This window comes from Chrysemys picta, chromosome 13 (assembly GCF_011386835.1).
Source record: "Chrysemys picta bellii isolate R12L10 chromosome 13, ASM1138683v2, whole genome shotgun sequence".
Taxonomy (NCBI): Eukaryota; Metazoa; Chordata; order Testudines; family Emydidae; genus Chrysemys; species Chrysemys picta.
The window spans coordinates 4,969,506-4,996,144 of NC_088803.1; the positions used below are offsets into that span (position 1 = coordinate 4,969,506).

A 26,639-nucleotide genomic window follows, 5' to 3' on the forward strand; every position below is an offset into this window, starting at 1 on the left:
TCCCTCGCAGCTGCAGACACCGCCATGTATTACTGTGCCAGAGAGACACAGCGACACAGAGCAAAGCGGGGCTGGTACAAAAAGGGGAAGCGGATTGTCTAGAGTCACTCAGGGCCTTGTCACACTCACGTCTCCATTAGAAGCAGGGTGAGACACTGGTCACAAGGGGTTTAGGAGGTGGAAATCAGGGAAGGAAAATTTCTCGTCTCCTCACTCAGCTCCTGGTAACACGGACACACAGAGATCCCATCTTACGGCCCCCCAGGGAGGATCAATCAGACAAGCACCGGCAGGTCGCGTTCCCATCGCTGTGGGAGGTTTGATAGCTATCGATATACAAATATCAATACAAATACAATATACACATATTTATGTGTATCTATTCAATATATTTAGTGTGTAGACACAAACTAAACATTTCCCGTCATTCATACCACTGTGGCTCTTTCGGGTAATGTTGGTCACTAATTCGGCTCCTTAACCCCTGAGGTTTGACTATCACTGGTTCAAGTCCCGAAGGAGAAGGTTTAATATCCCCGCCAGCCATATTCTGCCCCCTATCCAGTGTGTGTCCCAGGCAGCCCCGACCCTGACCAATCACAGGACTCCTTTGGATACAGCCCAGAAGCTGCCGCTTTCCTGTCTGCCAACTTCCCGGCCTCCCTCGTGCCGTGAGAGCTGTTTGCTGGTGTTACTTGGGCAAATCCAACCTTTCTTCCTCTCCCAGTTAGACGGCCTGGCCTCTTAGCTAGAGACCCAGACAGAGAGAGCTGGCCCTCACCCTCCCGTCCCGGGCCCGGGCCCCCTTTACCCAAATCCCTGCTTCACTTTCTGAATCCTCTTGCTTCCCCTTTGCTGGTTCTTCCTGCATTTTATGTGAGCATCTGCCTCTTTACAACCATACAAGCATTCCTGGGTTTGACCCTCACAATCCGCACTGAGCCAGGGAAGTCTCATTAACCCTGTTTTACAGACGAAGAACTGAGGCCCAGACTCACTGAGGGCGAGATTACCCAACCCGCCTAGGGTATTTGGGCACCCACCTCCCACTAACACGAGTGGGATTTGTGCACCCACAGCCACTACATGGATTTACCCAATGGCAACAGGGATGGTCTGGACGATTTAGGAACGGACCCTGAGATTTCTGTCCTCGCTCCTAAGGCCCTAGGCGAATCACCAGAACAATTTATAGCTCTGCTGAGCTGAGTGCAGGGTCTCTCTGGGGTGTAAAGGGGGCCCCTGTCCGAAGGGGACATCGCCATGTACTGAGCACTCAGCCCTGTCATCTCTTATACCCGCCCTGGGAACCCGCATGCAAATCCCTCCCTGGGGGTTCCTGTTAAATATCAACCCCTGGTTCTAGGAGCCCCAGTCTCTCCCCAGACAGAGAACTGCCCGGTCCTGCCCGCTGGGGGATTTCCCTCAATCTCTGCAAACGAGAATGAAATCTCTGTGGCTTTTCCTTTCCCTGTTCTATGCCCCGGTCTGTGAGTGTCTATTGGGTAGTGGGGGAAATTAGGGACAGAGCCACAGACTTTTCTGGTCGTAACGTTTGCTTTTTTTCACCCCCACCCCACCCCCCAGATGTTCTCTCCCAGGCGCAGCTGGTACAGACCGGCCGGGAGCGGTGAAGCCCGGAGAGACCCTCAGTATCACCTGTAAAGCCTCTGGTGTCTCCGTCAACAGCTACTATTGGAGCTGGGCCTGGCAGCCCCCTGGAAAGGGCTGGGGTGGATGGGGTTTATCCGCAGCATTGCGGGTCCACAGAGTATAACTCAGGTCTCAAACCTCCTGTCACCATCACCAGGGACACCTCGAATGACGAAGTTTATCTCCAGCTCGACTCCCGGACAGCTGCAGACAGCGGCACCAATTACTGCGCCAGGCACACAGTGACACAGAGCCGGGACTGGCACAAAAAGGGGAAGTGGATTTCTAAATAGGCAGTCGACTTGAACAGTCAAATCGTGCTCTAGGGGAAGAAACAGACGAGGCATTGCTAACAGCGGGATCTCAGGAGCCAACCCCATTTCTCCCCCTACATCCCAGCCCCCCCACCAAGGGATTTTAAACACTCCGCTTCCTCGTGCTGCGCACTGAAATGTGCACCCAGGGACTCACCGAGACAGGGGTGACGGTTACACGAATGGTGAGATACTCTGGGCCTGGTTTCCAAAAGATGCTCAGCGCCTGCATCTCTGAGTGACCCCAGTCACAGCTGTGCGCGATTATCCACTTCTGGGAATCCGGCTCCCTGTGACTCGCTGGGCACCAAACAATTCACACTCCCAAACTCAGAACCGGAGTAGGAAACGTTGCCCCAGGGGAGCCCATGTCAGAGGTGCTAAGCGGGCACTGCTCTGCCTGAACTCAGTGAGAGCTGCCGGGGCCCAGCACCTCCAAAATTCATCCTTCCCACTGCAGTTTGTTATGGGAGGAGGGACATGTTGAGGGGAAAGGCGCGGGACGGGGTTAAGAAGATTCGGGTTCAGTTCTGGTCTCTGCCAGACACTGCCTGAGAGAAAGTGGGTAACTCAGCTCGTCTCTCCCCCTGCCCAGTCCCCATCTACAAACACCCCCCTTCCCGCTCGGGCGTCTCACTCCCACAACCCGCCAGCCATGCATGAGGCTTTTCCTTAGCAGCTGCAGCTCTGGATGCGGCCAGACGGGGGCGCTGCTCCCAAGCAGAGTGGAATTCCACCGCAGGCAGGACCAGGCAGGGAGTGGAGTCAGTTATGCAGCAGCCTGGGTGTGGAAAGCCAACAATTCCCAGTGTCCTGTCTTATCATCCCCGTTCCCGGGGCTTCGGGGGGCGTGAAGAGACTTATCAATGTCGGGAAAGGACAAAGAATCGCAGAGCCCTCTTTGCAAAATTAAAGGCAATATCATCATATTGATTTTTATCGCCAAGGAACAACAACTTTATAATCACAATAACAAACTGGAGGTGCCCAAAATTACGGTGATGGACACCAGTAAAAGAACCTGCTCTGGGACATAGCACTGGATCTACAGGGTCAGAGAAATGGTGCATCTAGCTCAGGATCAGGGGGTAGCCGTGTTAGTCTGTATCCACAAAAACAACAACGAGTCCGGTGGCACCTTAAAGACTAACAGATTTATTTGGGCATAAGCTTTTGTGGGTAACACACCCACTTCTTCAGATGCATCCACGAAAGTTTATGCCCAAATAAATCTGTTAGTCTTTAAGGTGCCACCGGACTCCTAGCTCAGTAGCCTGTCTTCTGACAGAGGCCAAAGCCAAGTGCTGACTAAGGAATGAACAGAAAAGGGCAATTTGTTGAGTGATCCATCCCGTGTCATCTAGTCCCAGATTTTGGGAGTCAGAGTTCTAGGGACACCGAGAGCATGGGGTTATGTTCCTGACCACCTTGGCTAATAGCCATGGATGCACTTAGACTCATAACACAAGAACTAGGGGTCACCAAATGAAATGAATAGGCACCTGGTTTAAACCAAAGAAAAGGAAGCAGTGGCGGATTTAGAGTTAGTGGGGCCCTGTGATCAGCTTCATTTTTGGGGCCCTTCCTTGGGGCCCAGCCAAGAAAAAGAACATTCTCTCTTATCTCCCCCGACCCAGAGGAGGGCAGATTGAAAACTCTAAAGACGAGACAGGCACCTATCAATGGGGACAAGATAGCTGTGATCGAAACCAGCATGGGATAACTCCCTGAGAGACTTAATGAAAGAACAAGATAAAGGATGAGAAGAACAATTTAAGAAAACAAGCACTCATCAAATTACAATTGATTACAGCATGACGGTGCAAAACTCATTGGTCCCAATGAAGGAAAATCACTATATAAACAGGGGGCCTTGCCATGAAACTTTGGGTTCGTCTTGCTAAGACTTCCCCGGAGCATCGTGTTGCGACCAACAGAACCCGGCTCCTATCTGCCTGTGATCAACCTAGCTGGCCACTAGATTTATCCAGACTCTGGACTGGTAACTATAACATCGACTGGCGGGACAGTGTGTGTGTGACTGAATGCATATGCTAAGTGTTGTATTTCCAATAAACACGGCGTATTGCCTTTTCCCCTGAAAAAGATCCCGTGTGCTTCTTATAAGCATAACACACAGACACTGGAATCAGCTCTGCAAAGGGAGCGCTCAGCTAGGGAATTGCCCAGCATTCACGTGCACACCCCCTCTGAAGTGTAAACCCAAAATTGTGTCATCTTGTGCTGCACAGAGAACTGCACAGTGTAAGATCATTGACATTCGCTCCCTCTCTCAGTGTGGAGGAAGATTTGCACAGCTTTTTGCCCCCAGTTATGAATTCCACAAATTGGTTTTAGAGAAAACAAAAATAAGTTTATTAAGTACAAAAGATAGATTTTAAGTGATTATAAGGAATAGTAAACAGATCAAAGCAGATTACCTAGCAAATGAAACAAACATGCAAACTAAGCTTAAAATACTAAAGAAACTGGTTACAAATAATAATTCCTCACCCTAAATGTTGCTTTAGGCAGATTGTAGAGATTCTTGAAGGCAAGCTGCTCTAGATTGCAGTTTAAAACTCCTGGTATTTCTTTCACAGGCCAGACACCTTCCCAGCCTGGATTCAGTCCTCACCACCCTGCCTTCGGTCTTGTTTCTTAGATGTTTTCAGCAGTCATCCTGGGGCTGGATTCAGTGGAGAATGAACACTGATTAAGTCACTCCCCTGCCTTAAATAGGTTTACATATGGTGGGAACCCTTTGTTTTCCAGGATGGTTCCTCCCCGCACCACACCTCAGTGGAAAATACTGGTATTCTACCATGGAGTCCATTACCAGGTGACATGATCACATGACCCTGCAGTGTCAAAGAAGCCATGAGTCAAAGGTCATTTGTAGCATCCCAGGAAGGTGGGAGACTAGCATCTCCAAAGACATATTGTTCTCCCTAAGGGTCCATTGACTAGTCCCCAGCTAGCCAGCCAGACTGATTGCATTCTATCTGGTGGGCAAAGACTTTTGTGCAAAGACTTTTGTAGTACAGCTGTATAGTCAATATTCCTAACTTCAGGTACAGAAATTATACAAACACGATAATCATATTCAGCAAATCACAACCTTTCCCATTATACCTCACGTGCCTTATAGATCATTTATTTGCACAAAATAGATCATATTTATGCTATAATCATATTAGAACAATATTCTATGAAGAATATGGGGCATAGTGTCACAACTCCCCAAAAAGGGGCAGAGGATTCTATGCAGTGCAGCGAGACCAGTTTTAGACAGTGTATTGGATCCTGGCTGTAACACACGCATTCACACGAACACAAACTCCTGCACAGTGACCCCCCACCCCCGATAGTAAATCGAATATCAAAACCATATCACACAAATAAAAAAACTTTCTCACGCACAAACACATCCACAGACTCACTCAAAGTGAATCAAATATGAACAAAATACATAAAAATTTGTATTAAACGAAACACACTTCAGGTAATTTCTCTCTACCACATCTCCTATCCAGAGCAAGGTCTGCCTAATGTCCCACAATACACTGTCCCACATTTCTGTTGTGATACACAAATTCAGTCAAAATGTGGGTCTGCATAATTTGATGTACCAGGGAAATTATGTAAAACAGAAATAAAATAATGTAACGGCACAGAGATGGAAAGATTAAATGGATATAAAGAGAAAGAAAAAGTCAACACACTATGTGTGTGTGTGTGTGTTCTCTGTACACAAAGGTATAAACGGACACAAAGTGAGAAGTTGTCACTACCTCCATTAGGGGGCGGCACGCAGAGAGAAAGAGAGAGCATGTTTCACAAACACACACAGAACTGGACTCTTCCTCTTCACCAGGGACCGTTAGTGAAAAACACAAGCATTCAGACACCGGGAAGGTCACGGTCTTTGCCTTGGGAAGAGAGTGACGGGCGCGCGCGCACACTCAGAGAGAGGGAGGAAGGGAGAACAACTCTGATTTTCTCCATTAGGAGGCAGTAGTCTGTCACACCCATACACAGAGAGAGAGAGTTAGATAAGTTCATGGAGGACAGGTCTATCAATGGCTACTAGCCAAGGTGGTCATGGATGCGACCCCATGCTCTGGGTGTCCTTAGACCTCTGACTGCCAGAAACTGGGACTGGATAAGGGGGGATGGATCACTCAGTGGTTGCCTGCTCTGTTCATTCCCTTTGAAGCACCTGGCATTGGCCCCTGTCCGCAGACAGGACACTGGGCTAGATGCACCTTTGGTCTGACCCAATGTGGCTGTGCTTATGTTCTCATGGGGAGAACCTCACACTGATCTGTGCTGTGTCGGATTCCTCCTTAGGACCAGATTTTTAACGTTATTTAATGCTCTAACTACCAAAAAAGGGGGCAGATGATTCTATGCAGTGCAGTGAGACCAGTTTTAGATGGAGCGTTGGATCCTGGCTGTGACACACACATTCACATGAACACAAACTCATACACAGTGATATCCCTCCACACACACACACAGAGAGACTGATGCAGTAAATCAAATATGAACACCAGAAAACAACAAAAACTTCTCTCTCTCTTTCTCTCTCCCTGTCTTTCACACACACACACACACATACACACTCCCTTATAGACTCCCCCAAAGTGAATAAAATATGAACACAATACATAAAATGTTGTATTAAACAAAACCAACTTTAGGTAATTTCTCTCTGCCGCATGCCCTACCAGAGCAACGTCTGACTAATGTCCCACAATAAACTGTCCCAAAATTCTGTTGTGATACACAAATTCAGCGAAAATGTGGGTCAGCATGATCTGAAGTGCCACGGGAATTATGTGAAAGAGAAATCAAAAAATGTAACGGCACAGCAGACATGGAAAGATGAAAAGTTTAGTGACCTCTCCATCCCAGCCAAGACATGCTGAAGACATGTTTCTGTCAACTCCACCAGACAATACTCCTTACCTAGACTTCTCCCTGTCGCCTTATATCTGCTGGGTGAAACCCGCATGCAAATCCCTCCCCAGGGGGTTGCTGTTTAAATACAACCCCCTGGTTCTAGGCGCCTCAGTCTCTCCCCAGACACAGAACTGCCCGGTCCTGCCCACTGGGGAGTTTCCCTCATTGCATGGAAATGAGAATGAAATCTCTGTTGCTTTTCCTTTCCCTGCTCTCAACCCCCCCTGTAAGTGTCTATGGGGCAGTGGGGGAATCAGGGACTGAACCATAGATTTGTTCGGTGGTAATACTTTCCTCACTTTGTTTCCTTTTTCCAGGTGTTCTCTCCCAGGTGCAGCTGGTCCAGTCCGGCCTGGCAATGGTGAAGCCCGGAGAGACCCTCACCCTGACCTGCGCTGTCTCAGGTGTATCCATCACTGACAGCAACTACACTTGGCACTGGGTCCGGAAGCCCCCGGGAAAGGGCTGGAGTGGATGGGGTATGTGTACCCGCATAGCGGGAGCACAAGCTACGCCCCGTCTCTCCAAGGCCGAATCACCATCTCTGCAGACACTGCCAAGAACCAGTTCTCCCTGCAGCTCCGCTCGCTGACAGCTGCAGACACCGCCACCTATTACTGCACCAGACACACAGCGACACAGAGCAAAGCGGGACTGGTAGAAAAAGGGGAAGTTGGTTCTAAGCAACCGAGTGAGGCCACAGAAGCAGGGATAGCTGAGCCCTCAGAGATAAAGACACACACAGTAGATTGACTATGAACAACCCGCATACTAATAGATATCGGTTAAAAATGCCTCCAGCTGCCACCCAGTTTCTCTGGACACTATTTACCTTTCCGCGGCCACGGGAAGCTTTGCAAACTTACTGAGAAATGTGTCAGTTGTTACATTACGTTTATTATAGTAACAGGCAGAGACAGATTCATGGCAAAACAGTTACACAAAAATCACTCAGGACCCCTGGGTCTGTCTGTTTGCCAGCATGTCTTGGCTGGGATGGAGAGGTCACTCACACTGTGTGTGAGTCTCATTCTGTCCAGTAGGGGGCAGCAGTTTTCCCCCTTCCCCCCCAACACCAAGCGTTTCTTCTATAGGCAAGCACCTAAACTGAGGTGCTGCATTCCCCCCCCCCCCCCCCCCCGTGTGGTCCCACACCAGTTCTCCCCGCGGTTCTGCTCCCACGTGTTACTGTGCTGGTGACAGAGAGTAAAGCAGGGCAGGGGGAGGCTAATACAATAATTCCTGTTCAGAGTCGCAGCTCATAATATACTGCGTGATCAGCCCCCCGTGTTCCTAACCCTTATCCCCGGGCTGGAGAGCGGGGCTGGATCCATGATTTCAGGCAGAGATGGCTGGTGCCCAGTTTACAGGGGCTGTTGAAAATGGCACAAAACATAGTCGGAAACCCACGGAATGATGGGAGAGAAAGATCTGCATCATGTGACAGTGAGCCCACACCCATGATGCACTGCAGTCTGTGATCCATTCCCTATTCCCACAGTTCCTAGCAGCAGCAGGGGGTGAGTTGCACAGTGGGATAGCTACCCATGATGCACTGCTCTCTCTGTTAGTGCTAGAGAACCAACTGTGGACCTGCTCTGCCGACACAGGGAGCGGTGTGTGAACGCACACAAGCGATGCAATTATTGTGGTTTATGATCACCGGCGTAACTTGTGTCAACCTAACTCTGTAGTGTAGATGCAGCCTTAGGGAAAGCGGATTCAACACAGAGGTTCGGGCCTCTCTGGTGCTGTAATTTACCATTTCCATTGTAGCCTGCAGGGAACAAGACATTGGTCATGGCTCACTCCAGATGGTGGCATCTACAAACAAAACTGTTCCATCCCCCTCTATTGTACACCTTCAGGGCTGCTGCAGCCCCAGCTCTCAGGCTGAGACACCCCAGAAGAGGCATCTTCTCTCCATGCTCAGTTCCTCCCTTTTAACTAGAGCTGTTTCTCAGTCTCTGGTCTCTGAAACCAGCCTCTCCCTCCCCCTGCAGCTGCGACTACTTCCCCCTTAGATGTTCCCAGGAGCTTTGTTCCTATTGGCAGAGTCTGAACATGCCTTGTACTGATTCCGTTTGCCCAGCACAGTCTGCAGTAGCCACGGCTCCAATGGAGAGAAACCCATTGACCCGGCCTGTGGGTCACACCCTAAGAGATGAAGGGGGCTGTGTCTCTCCTACCCAGCAGACAGCCCGGACTAGCTAGAGGTCTCCCTGGTAGTTTATACTCACTGGATGAAATCTGTGTGGAACTGCCTAGCCCAGGGGGTTCTCCTGAGTCCAGGTTCTGGTAACTGTCCTCTGGGCCCACCTTCCTACCCTCAAACAGCCATCACTGGTCCTGTGCTGAGCTGAGCGCACGGTCTCTCTGGGTGTAAAGGGGACATATGTCCCTGAGGGGACATCGCCATGTACCGAGCGCCTGCCCCAGGGGATTCCTATTTTAATACAAACTCCTGGTTCTGGGAGCCCCAGTCTCTCCCTAGACACAGAACTGCCCGGTCCTGCCCTCTGGGGAGTTTCCCTCATTGCATGGAAATGAGAATGGAATCTCTGTTGCTTTTTCTTTCCCTGTTCTCTGCCCTCACCTGTGAGTGGCTATGGCGCAGTGGGGGAATCGGGGACAGATCCGTAGAGTTCTTTGGTTGCTAATTCTCTCTTTGCTCTGCTTTGATTTTCCCAGGTGTCCTCTCTGAGGTGCAGCTGGTCCAGTCCGGTACGGGACCAGCAAAGGCGAAGAGACCCTCACAGTGACCTGCACTGACTCCGGGTTCTCTATCACGACTCTGCAGTACGAGCTGGATGGGATCCGGCAGCCCGCTGGGAAAGGGCTGGAGTGGGTGGTTTACGTAGTTGCAGATAGTGGTGTGAGCACAAGCTATGCCCCGTCTTTCCAACGCAAAACCACCATCTCTGGAGACACTTCCAAGAACCAGTTCTCCCCTTGGTCAGCTCACTGACAGCTGAAGACAGCACCACCTCTTCCTGAGCCAGACAGACATGAATAGTGACACAGAGCAAAGTAGGGACTGATACAAAGGGGAAGTGGCTGATAAACTGCAAAGTGAGGCCAGGGTGACAAGGGTAATATGAGCCCCCACCCAGAAACACACAGTGGCTAGAACAGGACAAACATTCCCAGAGATATTGTTAAAACTGCCCCCAGAAGCCCCTAGTCTCTCAGCGCCCAATTGTCCTGTAGCTGCCCCAGGAATCGTGTCCAGCTACTGCCAGAACACAGTGAGTGGTTTGTATTTCAGTGGCTCTAGGAAGAGGCAGGGACCGATTCATGGATGTACAGAGTTAGACGCAGACAGGGACCGGTGGAGGTGTCGATCTGTTTTCCTGTGAGTGTCTCTGCATGTTTGTGTAGACCGGGGTCGGCAACCCACGGCAGGCGAGCCGATGCTGAGTGGCACGCTGCTGCCTGCCCGGGGAGAGCAGGAGGCAGAGGGGAGGAGGGGCCGGGAAGCACCACGCTGGGGGAAGAAGCGGCGGGGGGGAGCGTGGCTGCCGCAGGACCAAGCTTCTGCCTCCTGCCCCCGCAGGGGAGAGCAGTGGGGGGGTCCCGGCCCCCCACCCCACTCAGCCCCCCCGCCCACCGCTCTCCCCTGTGGGGGCAGGAGGCAGAAGCTTGGTCCTGCGGCAGCCACACTTCCCTCTGCCGCTTCTTCCCCCAGCCTGGTGCTTTCCGGCCCCTCCACCTCCTCCTCCCTCTCCCTGCCGGGATGGCCCTTGCGAGGGGGAGCGGAGCAGAGCCGAGCGCAGCGTGGTGGCTGCTCCGTAGAGGAGGCAGAGAGAGGTAGGGACGGAGCCTGGGGGAAGGGGGTGGAACAGGGCATATCCCTCCCTCAGCGCGCGAGCCCTGGACAGCGCTGCAGCCGCTTGGCTCCAGCGGGGCCTGAGCTCCTTCCCCTCAGAGCCGTGTGGTAAGGGGGCGGGCTGCGACCTCTGGGCCGAGCGATGGGAGGGGTTCTGGGGGGGGTGGTCAGGGGACGGGGAGTGGGGGTTGGATCGTGGGCATTCCGGGGCTCTGTCAGGACTCGGCGGGAGGGGTGGATAGGGGTCGGGGCAGTCAGGGGACAGGGGAGTTGGTGGGGGATGGGGTCCCGGGGTGGTGGTTGGGGGTGGTGGTGAGGGGACAAGGAGCAGGATGGGTTGGGGATTCTGAGGGGGGCAGTCAGGGGGCAGGAAGTGGGTGGAGGTTGGATAGGGGGCAGGGCCAGGCTGTTTGGGGAGGCACAGCCTTCCCTACCCTAAAGCTCATTCAGCAGTTTGAGGTTTGCAGACAGCTATTTAACACACAGAGCCAAGCTGTTATCTTTCCCCTTAGGGCTACCATCCCTTTCACTTCTCAAATGCCAAATTATAGTCTACATTTCATTTCAGTGCCATAGGGAGAGTCATGTCAGGGGAGGGGAGCTTCATTTCAAATTAGCCACTGTAGATTAACAGTGACAGAGCCAAGAGAGCCATGGGGGAGGGATCCCATGAGAAGAGCAATATCCTACACCACCTACCTCCTTCCCAACCCTAGCAAGTGAGACTCCCCTCCCCTGCATTCCCCGAGGCTCCAGAGGGGTTAATTCAGTGGTACTCAAACTTTTGTACTGGTGACCCCTTTCGCACAGCAAACCGCTAAATGCGACCCCCCCCCTTATAAATTAAAAACACTTTTTAATATATTTAACACTATTATAAATGCTGGAGGCAAAGCAGGATTTGAGGTGGAGGCTGACAGCTTGCGACCCCCAGTAATAACCTTGTGACTCCCTGAGGGGTCCCGACCCCCAGTTTGAGACCCCCTGGGTTAATTTAATTTTAGCACCCTGTATCCATTCACAGGCATGTGCTATTTTGAGCATTTCAGTTTTCACAAGATAGGCTCATCCCAGATTGTGGAACAAGCTCAAATGCTCAGTTTGTGGAGTATGTACATAAGCTATGCTAAAGACAAACCCACAGTAACCGTCTCCAGTTTGTGAGGGACACCATGGAGCCAGTCTCTAGGAAACAGATAAATTCATGGAGGTTAAGTCCATTAATGTGTATTAGCCAGGATGGGTAAGGAATGGTGTCCCTAGCCTCTGTTTATCAGAGGGTGGAGATGGATGGCAGGAGAGAGATCACTTGATCACTGCCTGTTAGGTTCACTCCCTCAGGGGCACTTGGCATTGGCCACTGTCGGTAGACAGGATACTGGGCTGGATGGATCTTTGGTCTGACCCAGTACGGCTGTTCTTATGTTCTAACCTAAATGAACCCAAAGTTATGGAGACAGATATGAGTCAAGGAATTCAGCAGAGTATCAGAAACCTGGACAAATCTCTGACTGGATGGGCTCAGGCGTTTGGTCAAAAGCTGAGGTGGTTCAAAAGTTTTGGATTTTTTTTAAGCAGAATTTTTTTATTGTTTCTTTAAACAATCAAACACAGCAAGCAGCAAATATTTGGCCACACACTTCTGAAACCCAAATCATGTTCAGGTTTTGGCAGACTAATTTCAGCTTTTCAATTAAAAAACCCACAACAAATTTTGAAGGAAAGCAGACATTGTCTGTGATTTTTTTCTGCTTTTTAAAAACCCCTAGTTTTTGATCCCAAAAAAGTTTTGACGGAAAATATTTGTCCAACCCTTTTAATGAGCTTTAGAGCCTTTTAGCACTAGCTGATGCTGAGAACCAGTGATACCTTGTAAAGGTGACTTGAAAAGAAGTTTTCTCAAAACTGGGTTTGTGCTGAGATGTGGAAGGTTTTTAAATGTTTATTTTTCCCTGAGCCGCCGGGGTGGGGCAAGTGGGGCAATTTTCCCCGGGCCCCACAGGGGCCCCCATGAGAATATAGTATTCTATAGTATTGCAACTTTTTTTATGGAAGGGGCCCCAAAATTGCTTTGCCCCAGGCCCCCTGAATCCTCTGGGCAGCCCTGCCTCACCCAAACACCCAAGAACGCACGGGGCGGAAGGCTCCGGGCACTCAGCCACTTCACTCCAGAGGATGGCCCAAGCAACAGAAGGCTGTCATTCAAACAGTTTTGATTTGTAGAGTGTCTACAATAAGCAATGTGGCCTTGTCCTTCCCTCCTCCCCCACCCCACCCCACCCGGGCTACCTTGTCAGTTATCTCATTTTTTTTTAATTAATAAAGAAAGAATGTATGGTTTCAAAACAGTAGTTACTTTATTTCCTTTGCCAGCTGTGATCGAAGAGTGGAGGGTGGTTTGCTTACAGGAAATTAAAATCAACAAAGGGGGTGGGTTTGCATCAAGGAGAAACACACGCAACTGTCACACCGAAGCCTGGCCAGTCATGAAACTGGTTTTCAAAGCCTGTCTGATGCGCAGCATGCCTTGCTGTGCTCTTCTAATCGCCCTGGTGTCTGGCTGCTCAAAATCGGCCGCCAGGTGATTTGCCTCAACCTCCCACTCACCATAAACAGCTCCCCCTTACTCTCACAGATATTATGGAGCACGCAGCAAGCAGCAATAACAATGGGAATGTTGATTGTGCTGAGGTCTAACCTAGTCATCAAATAGCACCAGCGCGCTTTTAAATGTCCAAAGGAACATTCTACCACCGTTCTGCACTTGCTCAGCCTACAGTTGAACTGCTCCTTACTACTGTCCAGGGTGCCTGTGTACGGCTTCATGAGCCATGGGAGCAAGGGGTAGGCTGGGTCCCCAAGAATCACTTTTGGCATTTCAACATCCCCAACAGTAATTTTCTGGTCTGGGAAGTAAGTCCCTTCTTGCAGGTGCTCGAACAGCCTGGAGTTCCAAAAGATGCGAGCATCATGCACCTTTCCCAGCCATCCCACATTGATGTCAGTGAAATGTCCCTTGTGATCCACGAGTGCTTGAAGCACCATTGAGAAGTACCCCTTTCGGTTCACGTACTGGTTGGCAAGGTTGTCCGGTGCCAAGATAGGGATATGGGTTCCATCTATCACCCCACCACAGTTAGGGAACCCCATTGCAGCAAAGCCATCCACTACCTGCACATTTCCCAGAGTCACTACCCTTGATAACAGAACATGAGTGATTGCATTGGCTACTTGGATCACAACAGTCCCCACAGTAGATTTGCCCATTCCAAATTGATTCCCGACTGACCGGTAGCTGTCTGGTGTTGCAAGCTTCCACAGGGCTATCACCACTCACTTCTCAACTATCAGGGCAGCTCTCATCTTGGTATTCCTGTGCTTCAGGGTGGGGGAGAACAACTCACAAAGTTTCGCAGCCACTGGGAATCATCCCATACCTGCAACACTATGCGGTCCCACCAGCCTGTGCTTGTTTGCCGGGTCCAGAAATGGCGTTCCACTGTATCAACCTGCCCCACTGCCACCATGATGTCCCAATTGCAACAGCCCGTGCTTTCAGGAACGTCTGTGTCCATGTCCTCCTCACAATCATCTTCGTGCTGGCATCTCTTAGCCAGGTTCTGCACATACTACAGGATAATGCGCAAGGTGTTTACAATGGTCACAACAGCAGCGGTGAGCTGAGTGGGCTCCGTGCTTGACATGCTATGGCATCTGCATGGGTAACACAGGAAAAAAGGTGTGAAATGATTGACTGCCCGTTGCTTTCATGGAGGGAGGGTGGGAGGGATGGGAGACTGACGACATGTACCCAAAACCACCCATGACAATGTTTTTGCCCCATCAGGCATTGGGAGCTTAACCCAGAATTCCAATGGGCAGTGGAGACTGCAGGAACTGTGGGATAGCTTCCCACAGTGCACTGCTCCGTGAGTCGATGCTAGCCACGGTATTGAGGGTGCACTCCACCGTCTTAATGCGCTTAGTGGGGACATATACAATCGACTGTATCAAATCGATTTCTGAAGATCGACTTCTATAAAATCGACCTAATTTCGTAGTGTAGACATTCCCTAAGGCTCCTTATTATAATGCCTGCCTACAGGTACCTGGCTCCACTGGAAATTACAGCCGTGAATTAAGCCCCCTGACTCTCTACCCCACTCTGCCTGAGACAGAGACTGGAGTTCAAGGTAGATCTTGTACCTCCCAGGAGAGAGCCCAGCCACTGGGCTAGGTTTTCGGGGGACTCATCTCCATATATCTGCAGTTGAGGTGGTTGTATTTGTTACAGAATCCTTTAATAGTCTTTGGACGCGAGAGCAAGACAAAGTGTGAATGAGAATGAGTCTATAGCCCGGTGTTCAGGGCACTCTGCTGGGATCAAGGGAGGCTCCTGTGTAAGTCCTGGTGCTCTAATGATTTTTTAAATGCTGTATTAACAGGTTCCAGGCAGTGTCGTGTGTTGGCTACAACAATGTGCTGCCTGGGCCTCAAGGGACCTGGCTTTTCTCCCAACAGCCAACAGACCTTGGGCAAATCAGTTTCCTTCTCTGTGTCTCAGTTTATCCACCTCTACAAAGGGGACACGACAGCTCATCGTCCTTTCCCAAAGCTCCGTTACAGAGCTGAGTGTTTTTGTCATCCAAGGTTGTAATAACTCCTGGGCTAAATTTTACACCATGGATAAATTCAGTGCTTTAGATCAGTCTGAAGATGCCTCTCTTCTCTCAGGTTCTCACACAATTGTGAATAATAATCTCCCTTCAGTGCTGCCAGAATCCTCCCACGACTCTCCCCTACAGAAAAACTCCCAGACACGCCGCTCTCGGCCAATGAATCCCAGGGAGGCTCCACTGCAAAATCTTAACTCTGTCCTCAGACTCCCCCGCCCCCCCCCCCCCCAGCTTCACCCACCTGCACCCACAGGCGGGCCCCAGACCTGGCCCAAAGCACGAGCCAGGCTTGCTCAGATCACGTCCCTAGTGTCATGGATCATTTCAATGTAGCCAGTCAGTGCCGGGAAGGGAAAGGGGCTTCCATCCCAAATCCCTCCCAGCGCCATGGGAAATCTTCCCTCTCCAGCAGGTGGCCCAGCCCAATGGATCCCTGGGACATGACCCCTCCCCAGACACTGACTCCCCTGACCAGAGCTGAGTCCCCCCAATCCCCAATATCCCCTCACGATAGTCAGGCCCTCAGTTCCTGGGTGAGGAAATACAGTCACTGCAGGGAGCTGGTTATTCCTCCCAGGGGTCCGAAAGTGTCAGGAGGACCCAGCGCCCTGTGCCCAGCGCTGCACAGACACAGGACGGGACAGTCTGACTCCCGCACCCGGAGCCCTAGGGCGAGTCAGTCAGATCACTGGCAGCAGGAGTGTGTGTCTCTTATAATGCGGGGCATGCAAATGAGGGAGACAGTTTCCTGTTTAAATTGGTGCCCCTCTCTGCCCAGGCTGCACCCAGAGACACAATCCGCACCCCCTAGGTCTGTGCAGTTACCAGCCAGTCCCCTCGAACAGCAGGAAACATGAACATTTTGCTCCTTGTAATTTTCGCTGTAGCAGCTTTGGAAGGTATTTTCCTCCTCTGAATAACTTGCACAGTTAGAAGGATATTGTGTTATCACTGTTTTTATACCGATATTTACAACCTGTCTTTATTCCCAGGTGCCTGGTCCCAGTCACTGGTGGAGTCCGGAGGGGATGTGAAAAAGCCCGGAGACTCTCTCCGCCTCTCCTGCAAAGCCTCTGGGTTCACCTTCAGCACCTATGGGATGAGCTGGGTTCGCCAGGCTCCCGCGAAAGGACTGGAGTGGGTCGCCTACATTTACAGCTCCAGCATACACTACAGTGACTCGGTAAAAGGGCGATTCACCATCTCCAGAGACAATCCCAATAGCCTGTTGTACCTGCAGATGAACAGCCTGAAGCCCGAGGACACCGCCCGGTATTACTGTACGGGAGACACTCACAGTGAGGGGAATCCCGTCAGGGCTAATACAAAAACCCGTGTGGCAGAACCGAACTTCTCCCATGCACCGTGTGGGGGCAGCACTTCCACAAACAATCCAGCACTGGGCACAGGAACGGGATCTACAACCAGAGTGAAAAACAAATCAGTCCTCAGGTTTCAGAGCTCAATATCCATCTATAGAATCATAGAACCCTGGGACTGGAAGGGACCTCGAGAGGTCATCTAGTCCCGTCCCCTGCACTCATGGCAGGATTCAGTGTTATCTAGACCATCCCTGACAGGTGTTTGTCCAACTTGCTCTTAAAAATCTCCAGGGACGGAGATTCCACAACATCCCTGGGAAATTTATTCCAGTGCTTAACAACCCTGACAGTTTGGAAGTTTTTCCTAATGTCAAACCTCCCTTGATGCAATTTAAGCCCATTGCTTCTTGTCCTATCCTCAGAGGTTAAAGAGAATAATTTGTCACCCTCCTCCTTGTACTCCTCCTTTTATGTACTTACCAACTGTTATTACGTCCCCCTCAGTCGTCTTTTCTCCAGACTAAACAAACTCGATTTTTTTCAATCTTCCCTCATAGGTCATGTTTTCTAGACTTTTAGTTATTTTTGTTGCTCTTCTCTGGACTTTTTCTAATTTGTCCACATCTTTCCTGAAACGTGACGCCCAGAACCGGAAACAATATTTCAGTTGATGCCCAATCAGTGTGGAGCAGAGCGGGAGAATTAAGTGGCTTGTTTACAACACTCCTGCTAATAGATCCCAGAATGATGTTCGGTTTTTTTAACAGTATTACATTGTTGACTCACATCAAGCTTGTGATCCCTTATGACCCCCAGATCCCTTTCCGCAGTTCTCCTTCCTAGGCAGTCATTTCCCATTCTGTATGTGTGCTACTGATTGTTCCTTCCTAAGTGGAGTAATTTGCATTTGTCCTCATCCTATTTACTTCAGACCATTTCTCCAGTTTCTCCAGATCATTTCAAATTATAATCCTATCCTCCAAGCACTTGCAACTCCTCCCAGCTTGGTATGATCCGCAAACTTTAGAAGTGTCCTCTTTATGCCATTATCTAAATCACTGATGAAGACATTGAACAGAACCAGACCCAGAACTGATCCCTGCGTGCAGGGCTGGCTCTAGGTCTTTTGCCTCCCCAAGCAAAAAAAAAATTGGCTGCCCCCCCCCCCCCTTTTTGGCTTTTACACGTTTGCACTTTGCAATGTTGTTGTTTTGATTTGTTTGACTGGGTGCGGTACTGATGCAGCATTGGGCAACGACTGCATCTGAATCTGCTGGAGCCGGGTGTATCTGCCTGAATTTCTTATTGAGACAGAGGAGCTGAAACGCCCCACGGGCCACTAGAGCGCCGGAGTAACTCGTGCGCCTGGGATATGTGCACAGGGGAAATACAGACTAGAGAGGGACATTTCCAGAGGCTTAAATCCCCGCGTGCTTTGCTGCCCCGTGTCACGCCTGGGTCTCTTGAAGGAAAGCTACGGGGTTGTGCAGCCGTGATATGAGGCTGAGCGAGAGCCTCAACAGGGGACAGTTATCTCCTGAGACAGCCCTGGGCTTTCCTGGGCACGCTCCGTAGTTCAGTCTTACTAGGAGCTGGGCTGCTGCTTCGGAGCGCTTTCTGCTCCTTTCCCTCCTTTCAAATGAGCCTGACGTTCCCCAGATCATTCCCTGACACGGGTGAGGAGCGCGCTGGAGAATTGCCTGCTGTCCGACGGGGCTAATCCCGACACGGCCACTTGATCAGAGGTCGGGTCATTAGCTTTAAAAAGTTGTGCCTGAATGAAAGGATTTCTCCCGGCTCAGATTCGTTTCCAAGGGGGCGGGGAAGGGAGAGAAGAAGGGGAAAGCCGGGCGAACCCTTGAAGGGGTATTTCATGGCGCTCTCTCCCGGGGTGTCTCCCTGAGCCCCACCAGCTGTACGGCAGCGCAGGGTGACCTGGCAGGCAGCACTGACGGTGTTATGGGCTGCTTGGCAAGGTTTTATTATTATAACATCTACTTGGATACCGATGCACAAGCAACACACACACACACAAATGCATATTTGCAAGGTCCTATTTTCTCAAGTCAAGAGCACACTCAGACACAAACACACACGTATTTACACTCTCAGTTGCTCTTCCCCCTTCCAATAACAGGCCGCAGGGACACACAGATACAGTCACACACGTTCCACCCAGCAGGGGGCCGCTACACCCAAACAATCGCACCTATGTCAAGAAGAAACCGATCTTATTCCACGCAGGCTCAGCTGGGGCAGCAACCCACAGACCCCAGCAGGGGTTCGCGCAGGTCCGGGCACTCAGACTGAAGGGTCAGCCGAGTAGGAGGGAGAGCTAACGGGTTTTAAGCTCCATGGCAGTGTATTGACTATATGTAAAAGTGTTCGGTGCCACTTAGCGAGATGGCCCCGAGCCCCACAAATACAGGAATTCTGTCTCTCACCCCGCGTAAGACGCAGGCCTGTGCAAAGAGGGGATTCCGGTCAAGTCACAGCCCACCCTGCCCTGCCCATTCACCTCCCACCCCGCTGGGCGAAACCCACATGCAAATCCCTGCCCTGCTAAACACCAACCCCAGATCCTGCGAGCCTCAGGCACCGCGCCGCGCTGGCCCGTTTCTTCCTGCTGCGGGGTATCCCCTTCCTCCCACACCTCACAGAAATGGTGCTGCTGCTGGGGTTTCTTTTCTGCCTCTTGGCGGCTCCCTTCTGTGAGTATCTCGGGGACACGCAGCCCCCGCTCTCCTCCCTGCCCGCAGTGCAGCGTGGAGCGTCACTTCTCCTTTTCTCTCCTTCGCCAAGGTGTCCGCTCACAGATCCAGCTGGTCCCGTCTGCCCCAGGAGTGGTGAAGCCCGGAGAGTCCCTCACAGTGACTTGTACCGTGTCGGGGGACTCCATCGCTACCCGCGCCTGGTGGAACTGGGTGCGCGAACTCCCCGGCCGAGGGCTGCAATGGGTAGGGCGCATCCATTTCTCCGGGAGCACGAACTACGCCCCCGACCTGCAAACCCGAGCGAACATCGCCAAAGATGACGCCAAGAATGAGTTTTACCTGCAGCTCCGCTCCCTGACCGCTGCGGACACCGCCACCTATTACTGCACCAGGTGGGACCCACAGTGATACGCGCCAGGACAAGCCCCCGGGAGGGGAGAGTCCCCCCCCCCCCCCGAATCAGGCGGCTACGTCTCTTCCCTGTTACAATCTTCCTGCCCTCTCCTAAGGCGCCTGAGATTTTCCCCCTTTGCGCTGATAGCTCGTTTCCAATCCGGAAAAATGTCCAGTTGCTGTTTCCTAATTATCTTGAATCTTCATTGCCCGGGAGGAAGTGTGATTCGGGGATCAGGAGCTGGCCAGAGGCGCATCTGCCATGTTTATTGCTCTGCAAGGCCTGAGGCAAATCACTTAGAGCCAGATTTTTAAAGGTATTTGGGCGCCTAATAATTCCCGTTGAAATACCTTTAAAAACCTGGCCATTCATTAGGCTCTGTGACTGCCCCCCCCCCCCTGGGCTACCAGACAAATCAGAATCCTGAGTTTCGCCTGATGAAAAGGGCCAGGCCCCAGAGAGATCCCCACCTACAACCAGAATTAATTTATCAGCTCGTCGATTCTCCCATGTTCCGCTGCAGGGCAGCAGCATCTCAATCTGTTTCCTCCATTTAGCCCAGAACCAGCTCCCTGCCAGTGGCTGGGACGGGGATATTACAGCAGTTCCACCTGGCAGACAGACTACGGCTCATCCTTCCAGAGCCGAATCACCATCTCCCCTGATTCCTCCAAGAACCAGGTCTCCCTGCGGCTCCGCTCCCTGGCAGGTGTAGACACCGCCATGTATTACTGCGCCAGGCAGACACAGTGACACAGAGCAAAGCAGGGACCCGTGCAAATCAATGGGACATGGATTCTGACCAGACTTTCTGGCCTCTATCTTGCTGTAATTTATCTGTCTAGAGAAAGGGGAACACAAACACAAGAAATTTGCACTAGACGGAAATGAAGGGACATCTTCTGCTTCCCCTTTCCATTCCCTCCTCTCCCCAAATACACTCCTTCTGTGCTAAACATTCCTGAGAATCTTGGCACGGTGACCTTAAAGAATCAACAGCTGTCGCTCCCTGGGGACTATTCTACAAATATCAATTACTCTGAATTAATATAAATCAGTTTAGTTAAATGGGTGCCACTTTTGTTTGTGCACTCTTATTTCAGTTTCAAATTCGTTCCAGCGGTTCAGCTTGGGAGCCAGGAAAAAGGCTGGAAGCAAAGTTTATAACCAAAGTGTAAGAGTGTCCACATACAAAAAGTCGAAACGGTTAATCTCAATGGGATTGGAATCACATCGTTATTTACATCATCATCCCTGTGAGTGTAGAAAGTGTACACACACACACACACACACACACACACCAGATCTCATTCCTTCCGGTAGGGGGAGCAGTGATACAAGCAGAGAGAAAGCGAGAGAGAATGAGAATGCTCTTGTATTGCAGAACTCTGTAAAGGAACAAGTGAGTTTTTTTCTCTCTCGTAGAAACATGATTAGATCTCAGATGAGATTTGAGGTCCAGCTAATCCGGTATCCTACTCCAACGGTAGCTGATGCTTCAGAGGAAGGTTGTTTGCAGTGTTGTTGTAGCCCTGATGGTCCCAAAAATATTAAGATACGCAAGGTGGGTGAGGTAATGTCTGCTACTGAAACAACTTCTAATGGTGAAACAGACACGTGTTTGAGCAACACAGAGCTTCTCTGCAGGTCTGGAAAAGGTCAGACCTGAAGAAGACCTCTGTGTAGCCAGACAGCTTGTCTCTTTCATCAACAGAAGTTGGTCCAATCACAGATATTATTTCACTCACTTTGTCTCTCAGAGGAAGGTGGATGATAATCTGAGCCACACACAGGTTTTACTAAAACAGATACTAAACCTCAAAGATTACTTATGGGCTTGTTGCAGGAATCATCGGGTGAGGTTCAATGCCTTGTGTTAAGCAGGTCAGGCTAGATGATCAGGTCCCTTGGTAGTCCCATCTGGCCTTAATATCTATGAATCTATGAAAATTACTGAATTGTTCCCAATGTGATTGTAAATGAAATGAAATTACATGAAAACTCAATGGAATTTTACATTCAATGAGATTTGGCTGCCTAACTCCCTTAGGTCTGTCTGGGGAAAAAAGCCATTGAATTATAATAATTAACACAAGAATTCAGGCTCACACCTTCTGTTTAACCTTCAGTGTTTGGACACCACCTGCAGCAACGTTTCCTGACAGCTGCAGACACGGCCACCTATTACTGTGCCAGAAGGAGCCCAGTGACAGAGAGCAAAGAAGGGACTCATACAAAAAAGATGAGGCCAGTAAACAATAGTGAGGTCAGAGTTACAGAGACAGTTAAGCCACCCAGAGAGAGAGACCCACAGTAAATTGAATCTGAAAAGGCATATATATATGAAGAGATTTTCCCCAGAGAATCCAGAACTTACCCCCTTTTCCTGCCCACCGTTTGCCTTTCAGCTACCACAGGATCTCGTCAAACTTCCTGAGAAAATACATGTATTTGTTTTCATTACAATGGTTACATGAACAGGCAGGGGAAGATTAATGGAAATGTAGAGTTACACAAAATCACTCAGGGCCCAGGGGCGCCGCTCCCTGATTTCTTCTACAGTCAGGGGTGGGGGTTCTGGGGGCTGTCAGGGCACAGGAGGGGGTTGGATGGGACAGGAGTCCCAGGGGGCTGTCAGGGGGTCAGAAGCAGGAGGGGTCGGATAGGGGGCAGGGGCCAGCCAAGCCTGGCTGTTTGTGGAGGCACAGCCTCCCCTAACCAGCCCTCCAGACAATTTCTGAAACCCGATGCGGCCCTCAGGCCAAAACGTTTGCCGGCCCCTGCAGCAGAAGGTAGCACTGACACAAGCAAACCGAAACGAAAATCAGCACAACACATCTCATTCCCTGTCTTAGGGGGCAGCAGTGTTTCTCCCACCCACCCTCACTCCCAGGCAGTTCTTCTACATGAAACACACCTCGGAATACGGCGCTGGGTTTCTCCCCGGCCTGCGGGTCAGATTCTGCCCTGTGTCCTGCCACCACAGCCTGGGTCCTGACAAAGCCCAGGGGCTGCATCTTCTCTCCATTCCCTTTTCCTTCCCTCTCACCAGAGCTGCTTTTCAGGCTCTGCGGCCTAAACCCGCCCTTCCCCCATGTTCAGCTGCTACTCCTTCCCCATCTGACATTCCCAGGAGAGTGTCATTTCCCTGAGCCCATTTATATCTATCTAACTGCTTGAGTTCGGAGTATAATGTTTTCACCCGTGTAGTTATAACAGTGCAAGGCCTACTTTGGATGAGGTTATGCCAGTGTAAAGATACCTTACTCCACTCTAGTTTGTCCTCTTTCTCCTCTGGGTCATGAGCAGCATTTTGTCAGCTTCTCCGAGGACGTCCCGGCGTTTGACAGAAAGAGCATAGTGTATGGCCCCAGACTATTGGCTGTCCCTGAGCCATTCCCTGCTTTTCTCAGCAATGTCCCGAACCGCAGAGCTTGGAAGGGAGTCACCGGATACTTTACAGGCCAGTGTAAGGGACTGTCTGGGTTCAGCCTCACGCACACCTACACACAGAGCAAGTTTCACTCCCCACAGCAGCGCACAGCAGTGTGTGTCTCTCTCACACTGTCTCCCCCTCACAGGTGTCTCTGCTACAGGAAAAGCACCGGACACTAGGGTGATGCGTTTCCCCCGAGCGTGGGCTCTAGACTGTCCCTGAGTTACTACCGTCACGGCCTTTACTCTGACAGAGCCCACAACCCGCACCGTCCCTCCGTGCCCAGCTCTCTCCCTTTCCCTGAAGCGGTTCCTCACACTGTGGTGCCTGGAACCAGCCACTGGCTCCCCGCAGCTGCGGCTCCTTCCCCATCCGACACTCCCGGGAGAGTCTCACGTCTCTGGACATCTCCTCTCTCTCGTTTCTATTGTTCAGCTCTGCCCGGGGCATTCGGCAGCAGGCACGGCTGGAAGGCTGGATTCAACCCCCCAGTGTAGGGACCCGATCCACAGTCCCTTGCTTCCCTGAAGGGCTCCAATGAAGGTGACTTGACTTTGGGCCACCGCTGAGAGGAAGGGGATGTGTGACTCTGCTTCCAACAGACAGCGCTCCCTGCCTGGCGGTGTCCCTCCCTTTATACCCGCTGGGGAACCCGCATGCAAATCCCTGCCCTGGGGGGTTCCTGTTAAATACCAACCCCTGGTTCTAGGAGTCTCAGTCTCTCCCCAGACACAGAACTGCCCGGTCCTGTCCGCTGGGAAATTTCCCTCATTTTACAAAAAGGAGAATGAAATCTCTGTGGCTTTTCCTTTCCTTGTTCTCCACCTTCACCTGTGAGTGTCTATCAGACAGCGGGAGAATTGGGGACAGATGCACAGATTCGTTTGGTGACTAATTTCCTCCATGTTTTGTTTCTCTTTCCCTAGGTGTCATCTCTCAGGTGCAGCTGGTCCAGTCCGGCCCGGGGGCGGTGAAGCCCGGAGAGACCCTCGCACTGACCTGCGCTGTCTCGGGTGTTTCCATCACCAGCAGCAGCTATGTGTGGAACTGGGTCCGGCAGCCCCCCGGGAAAGGGCTGGAGTGGGTAGCACGTATATACCCACACGACGGGAGAAAGTGGTTTGCCGCGTCTCTCCAAAGCCGGACCACCATCTCTTCAGATACATCCAAGAACCAGTTCTCCCTGCAGCTGGCCTCCCTCACAGCTGCAGACACCGCCATGTATTTCTGTGCCAGAGACACACAGCGACACAGAGCAAAGCGGGGCTGGTACAAAAAGGGGAAGCGGATTGTCTAGAGTCACTCAGGGCCTTGTCACACTCACGTCTCCATTAGAAGCGGGGTGAGACACTGGTCACAAGGGGTTTAGGAGGTGGAAATCAGGGAAGGAAAATTCCTCGTCTCCTCACTCAGCTCCTGGTAACACGGACACACAGAGATCCCATCTCACGGCCCCCCAGTGGGGATCAATCAGACAAGCACCGGCAGGTCGCGTTCCCATCGGTGTGGGAGGTTTGATAGCTATCGATATTCAAATATCAATACAAATACAATATACACATATTTATGTGTATCTATTCAATATATTTAGTGTGTAGACACAAACTAAACATTTCCCGTCATTCACACCACTGTGGCTCTTTCGGGTAATGTTGGTCACTAATTCGGCTCCTTAACCCCTGAGGTTTGACTATCACTGGTTCAAGTCCCGAAGGAGAAGGTTTAATATCCCCGCCAGCCATATTCTACCCCCTATCCAGTGTGTGTCCCAGGCAGCCCCGACCCTGACCAATCACAGGACTCCTTTGGATACAGCCCAGAAGCTGCCGCTTTCCTGTTTGCCAACTTCCTGGCCTCCCTCCTGCCCTGAGAGCTGTTTGCTGGTGTTACTTGGGCAAATCCAACCTTTCTTCCTCTCCCGGTTAGACAGCCTGGCCTCTTAGCTGGAGAGCCAGACAGAGAGAGCTGGCCCTCACCCTCCCGTCCCAGGCCCGGGCCCCCTTTACCCAAATCCCTGCTTCACTTTCTGAATCCTCTTGCTTCCCCTTTGCTGGTTCCTCCTGCGTTTTATGTGAGCATCTGCCTCTTTACAACTGTGGGATTTATTTCCAAATTCTCTTTCCAACCCCACTCAAATGACATCAACTATTCAAAACGCGCCCAAATCCAGTGGGTTTGGGGATCCCAATTCCCTTAAAGCCTGTTCCAAAGCCCCACCCGTATCTGCAAATTTCACATTAGCCACACACCTGCCCCCCACCCCCGGTGTACAACACTCAGGAGATGGACTCCGCTTCCTCGTGCTGCACACTGAAATGTGCACCCGGGGACTCACCGAGACAGGGGTGATGGTTACATGAATGGTGAGCTACTCTGGGCCTGGTTTCCAAAAGATGCTCAGCGCCTGCATCTCTGAGTGACCCCAGTCACAGCTGTGTGCGATTATCCACTTCTGGGAATCCGGCTCCCTGTGACTCGCTGGGCATCGAACAATTCACACTCCCAAACTCAGAACCGGAGTAGGAAACGTTGCCCCAGGGGAGCCCATGTCAGAGGCACTAAGCGGGCACTGCTCTGCCTGAACTCAGTGAAAGCTGTCGGGGCCCAGCACCTCCAAAATTCATCCCTCCCGCTGCAGTCAGTTATGTGAGGAAGGGTAGGATTAGGGGAAAGGCGCGGGACTGGGTTAAGGAGATTCGGGTTCAGTTCTGGTCTCTGCCAGACACTGCCTGAGACAAAGTGGGTAACTCAGCTCGTCTCTCCCCCTGCCCAGTCCCCATCTACAAACACCCCCCTCCCCACTCGGGCGTCTCACTCCCACATCCCGCCAGCCTTGAGGCCTTTTCTAAGCAGCAGCAGCTGCAGCTCTGGATGCGGCCAGATGGGGGCGCTGCTCCCAAGCAGAATGGAATTCCACCGCCAAGAAAAAGAACATTCTCTCTTATCTCCCCCCACCCAGAGGAGGGCAGATTGACGACTCTAAAGACGAGACAGGCACCTATCAATGGGGACAAGATAGCTGTGATCGAAACCAGCATGGGATAACTCCCTGAGAGACTTAATGAAAGAACAAGATAAAGGATGAGAAGAACAATTTAAGAAAACAAGCACTCATCAAATGACAATTGATTACAGCATGACGGTGCAAAACTCATTGGTCCCAATGAAGGAAAATCACTATATAAACAGGGGGCCTTGCCATGAAACTTTGGGTTCGTCTTGCTAAGACTTCCCTGGAGCATCGTGTTGCGACCAACAGAACCCGGCTCCTATCTGCCTGTGATCAACCTAGCTGGCCACTAGATTGATCCAGACTCTGGATTGGTAACTATA

The 26,639-nt window shown here is 51.2% G+C and overlaps 3 gene segments (V, D, J or C); all 3 read left to right on the plus strand.

Annotated features, from left to right (window-relative positions):
* LOC122173242 (Ig mu chain C region secreted form-like) overlaps positions 1 to 26,639 on the plus strand; it is a 1,717,225-nt gene that overhangs the window by 1,575,588 nt on the left and 114,998 nt on the right.
* Positions 1 to 26,639, plus strand: part of LOC101946746 (immunoglobulin heavy constant epsilon-like) — a 253,341-nt gene that overhangs the window by 46,878 nt on the left and 179,824 nt on the right.
* LOC101948672 (immunoglobulin heavy constant epsilon-like) overlaps positions 19,370 to 26,639 on the plus strand; it is a 375,427-nt gene continuing 368,157 nt past the window's right edge. Inside the window, 2 exon segments of the C gene segment in view lie at positions 19,370 to 19,473; positions 19,565 to 19,873. Of these exon segments, the coding sequence occupies positions 19,425 to 19,473; positions 19,565 to 19,873 (358 nt within the window).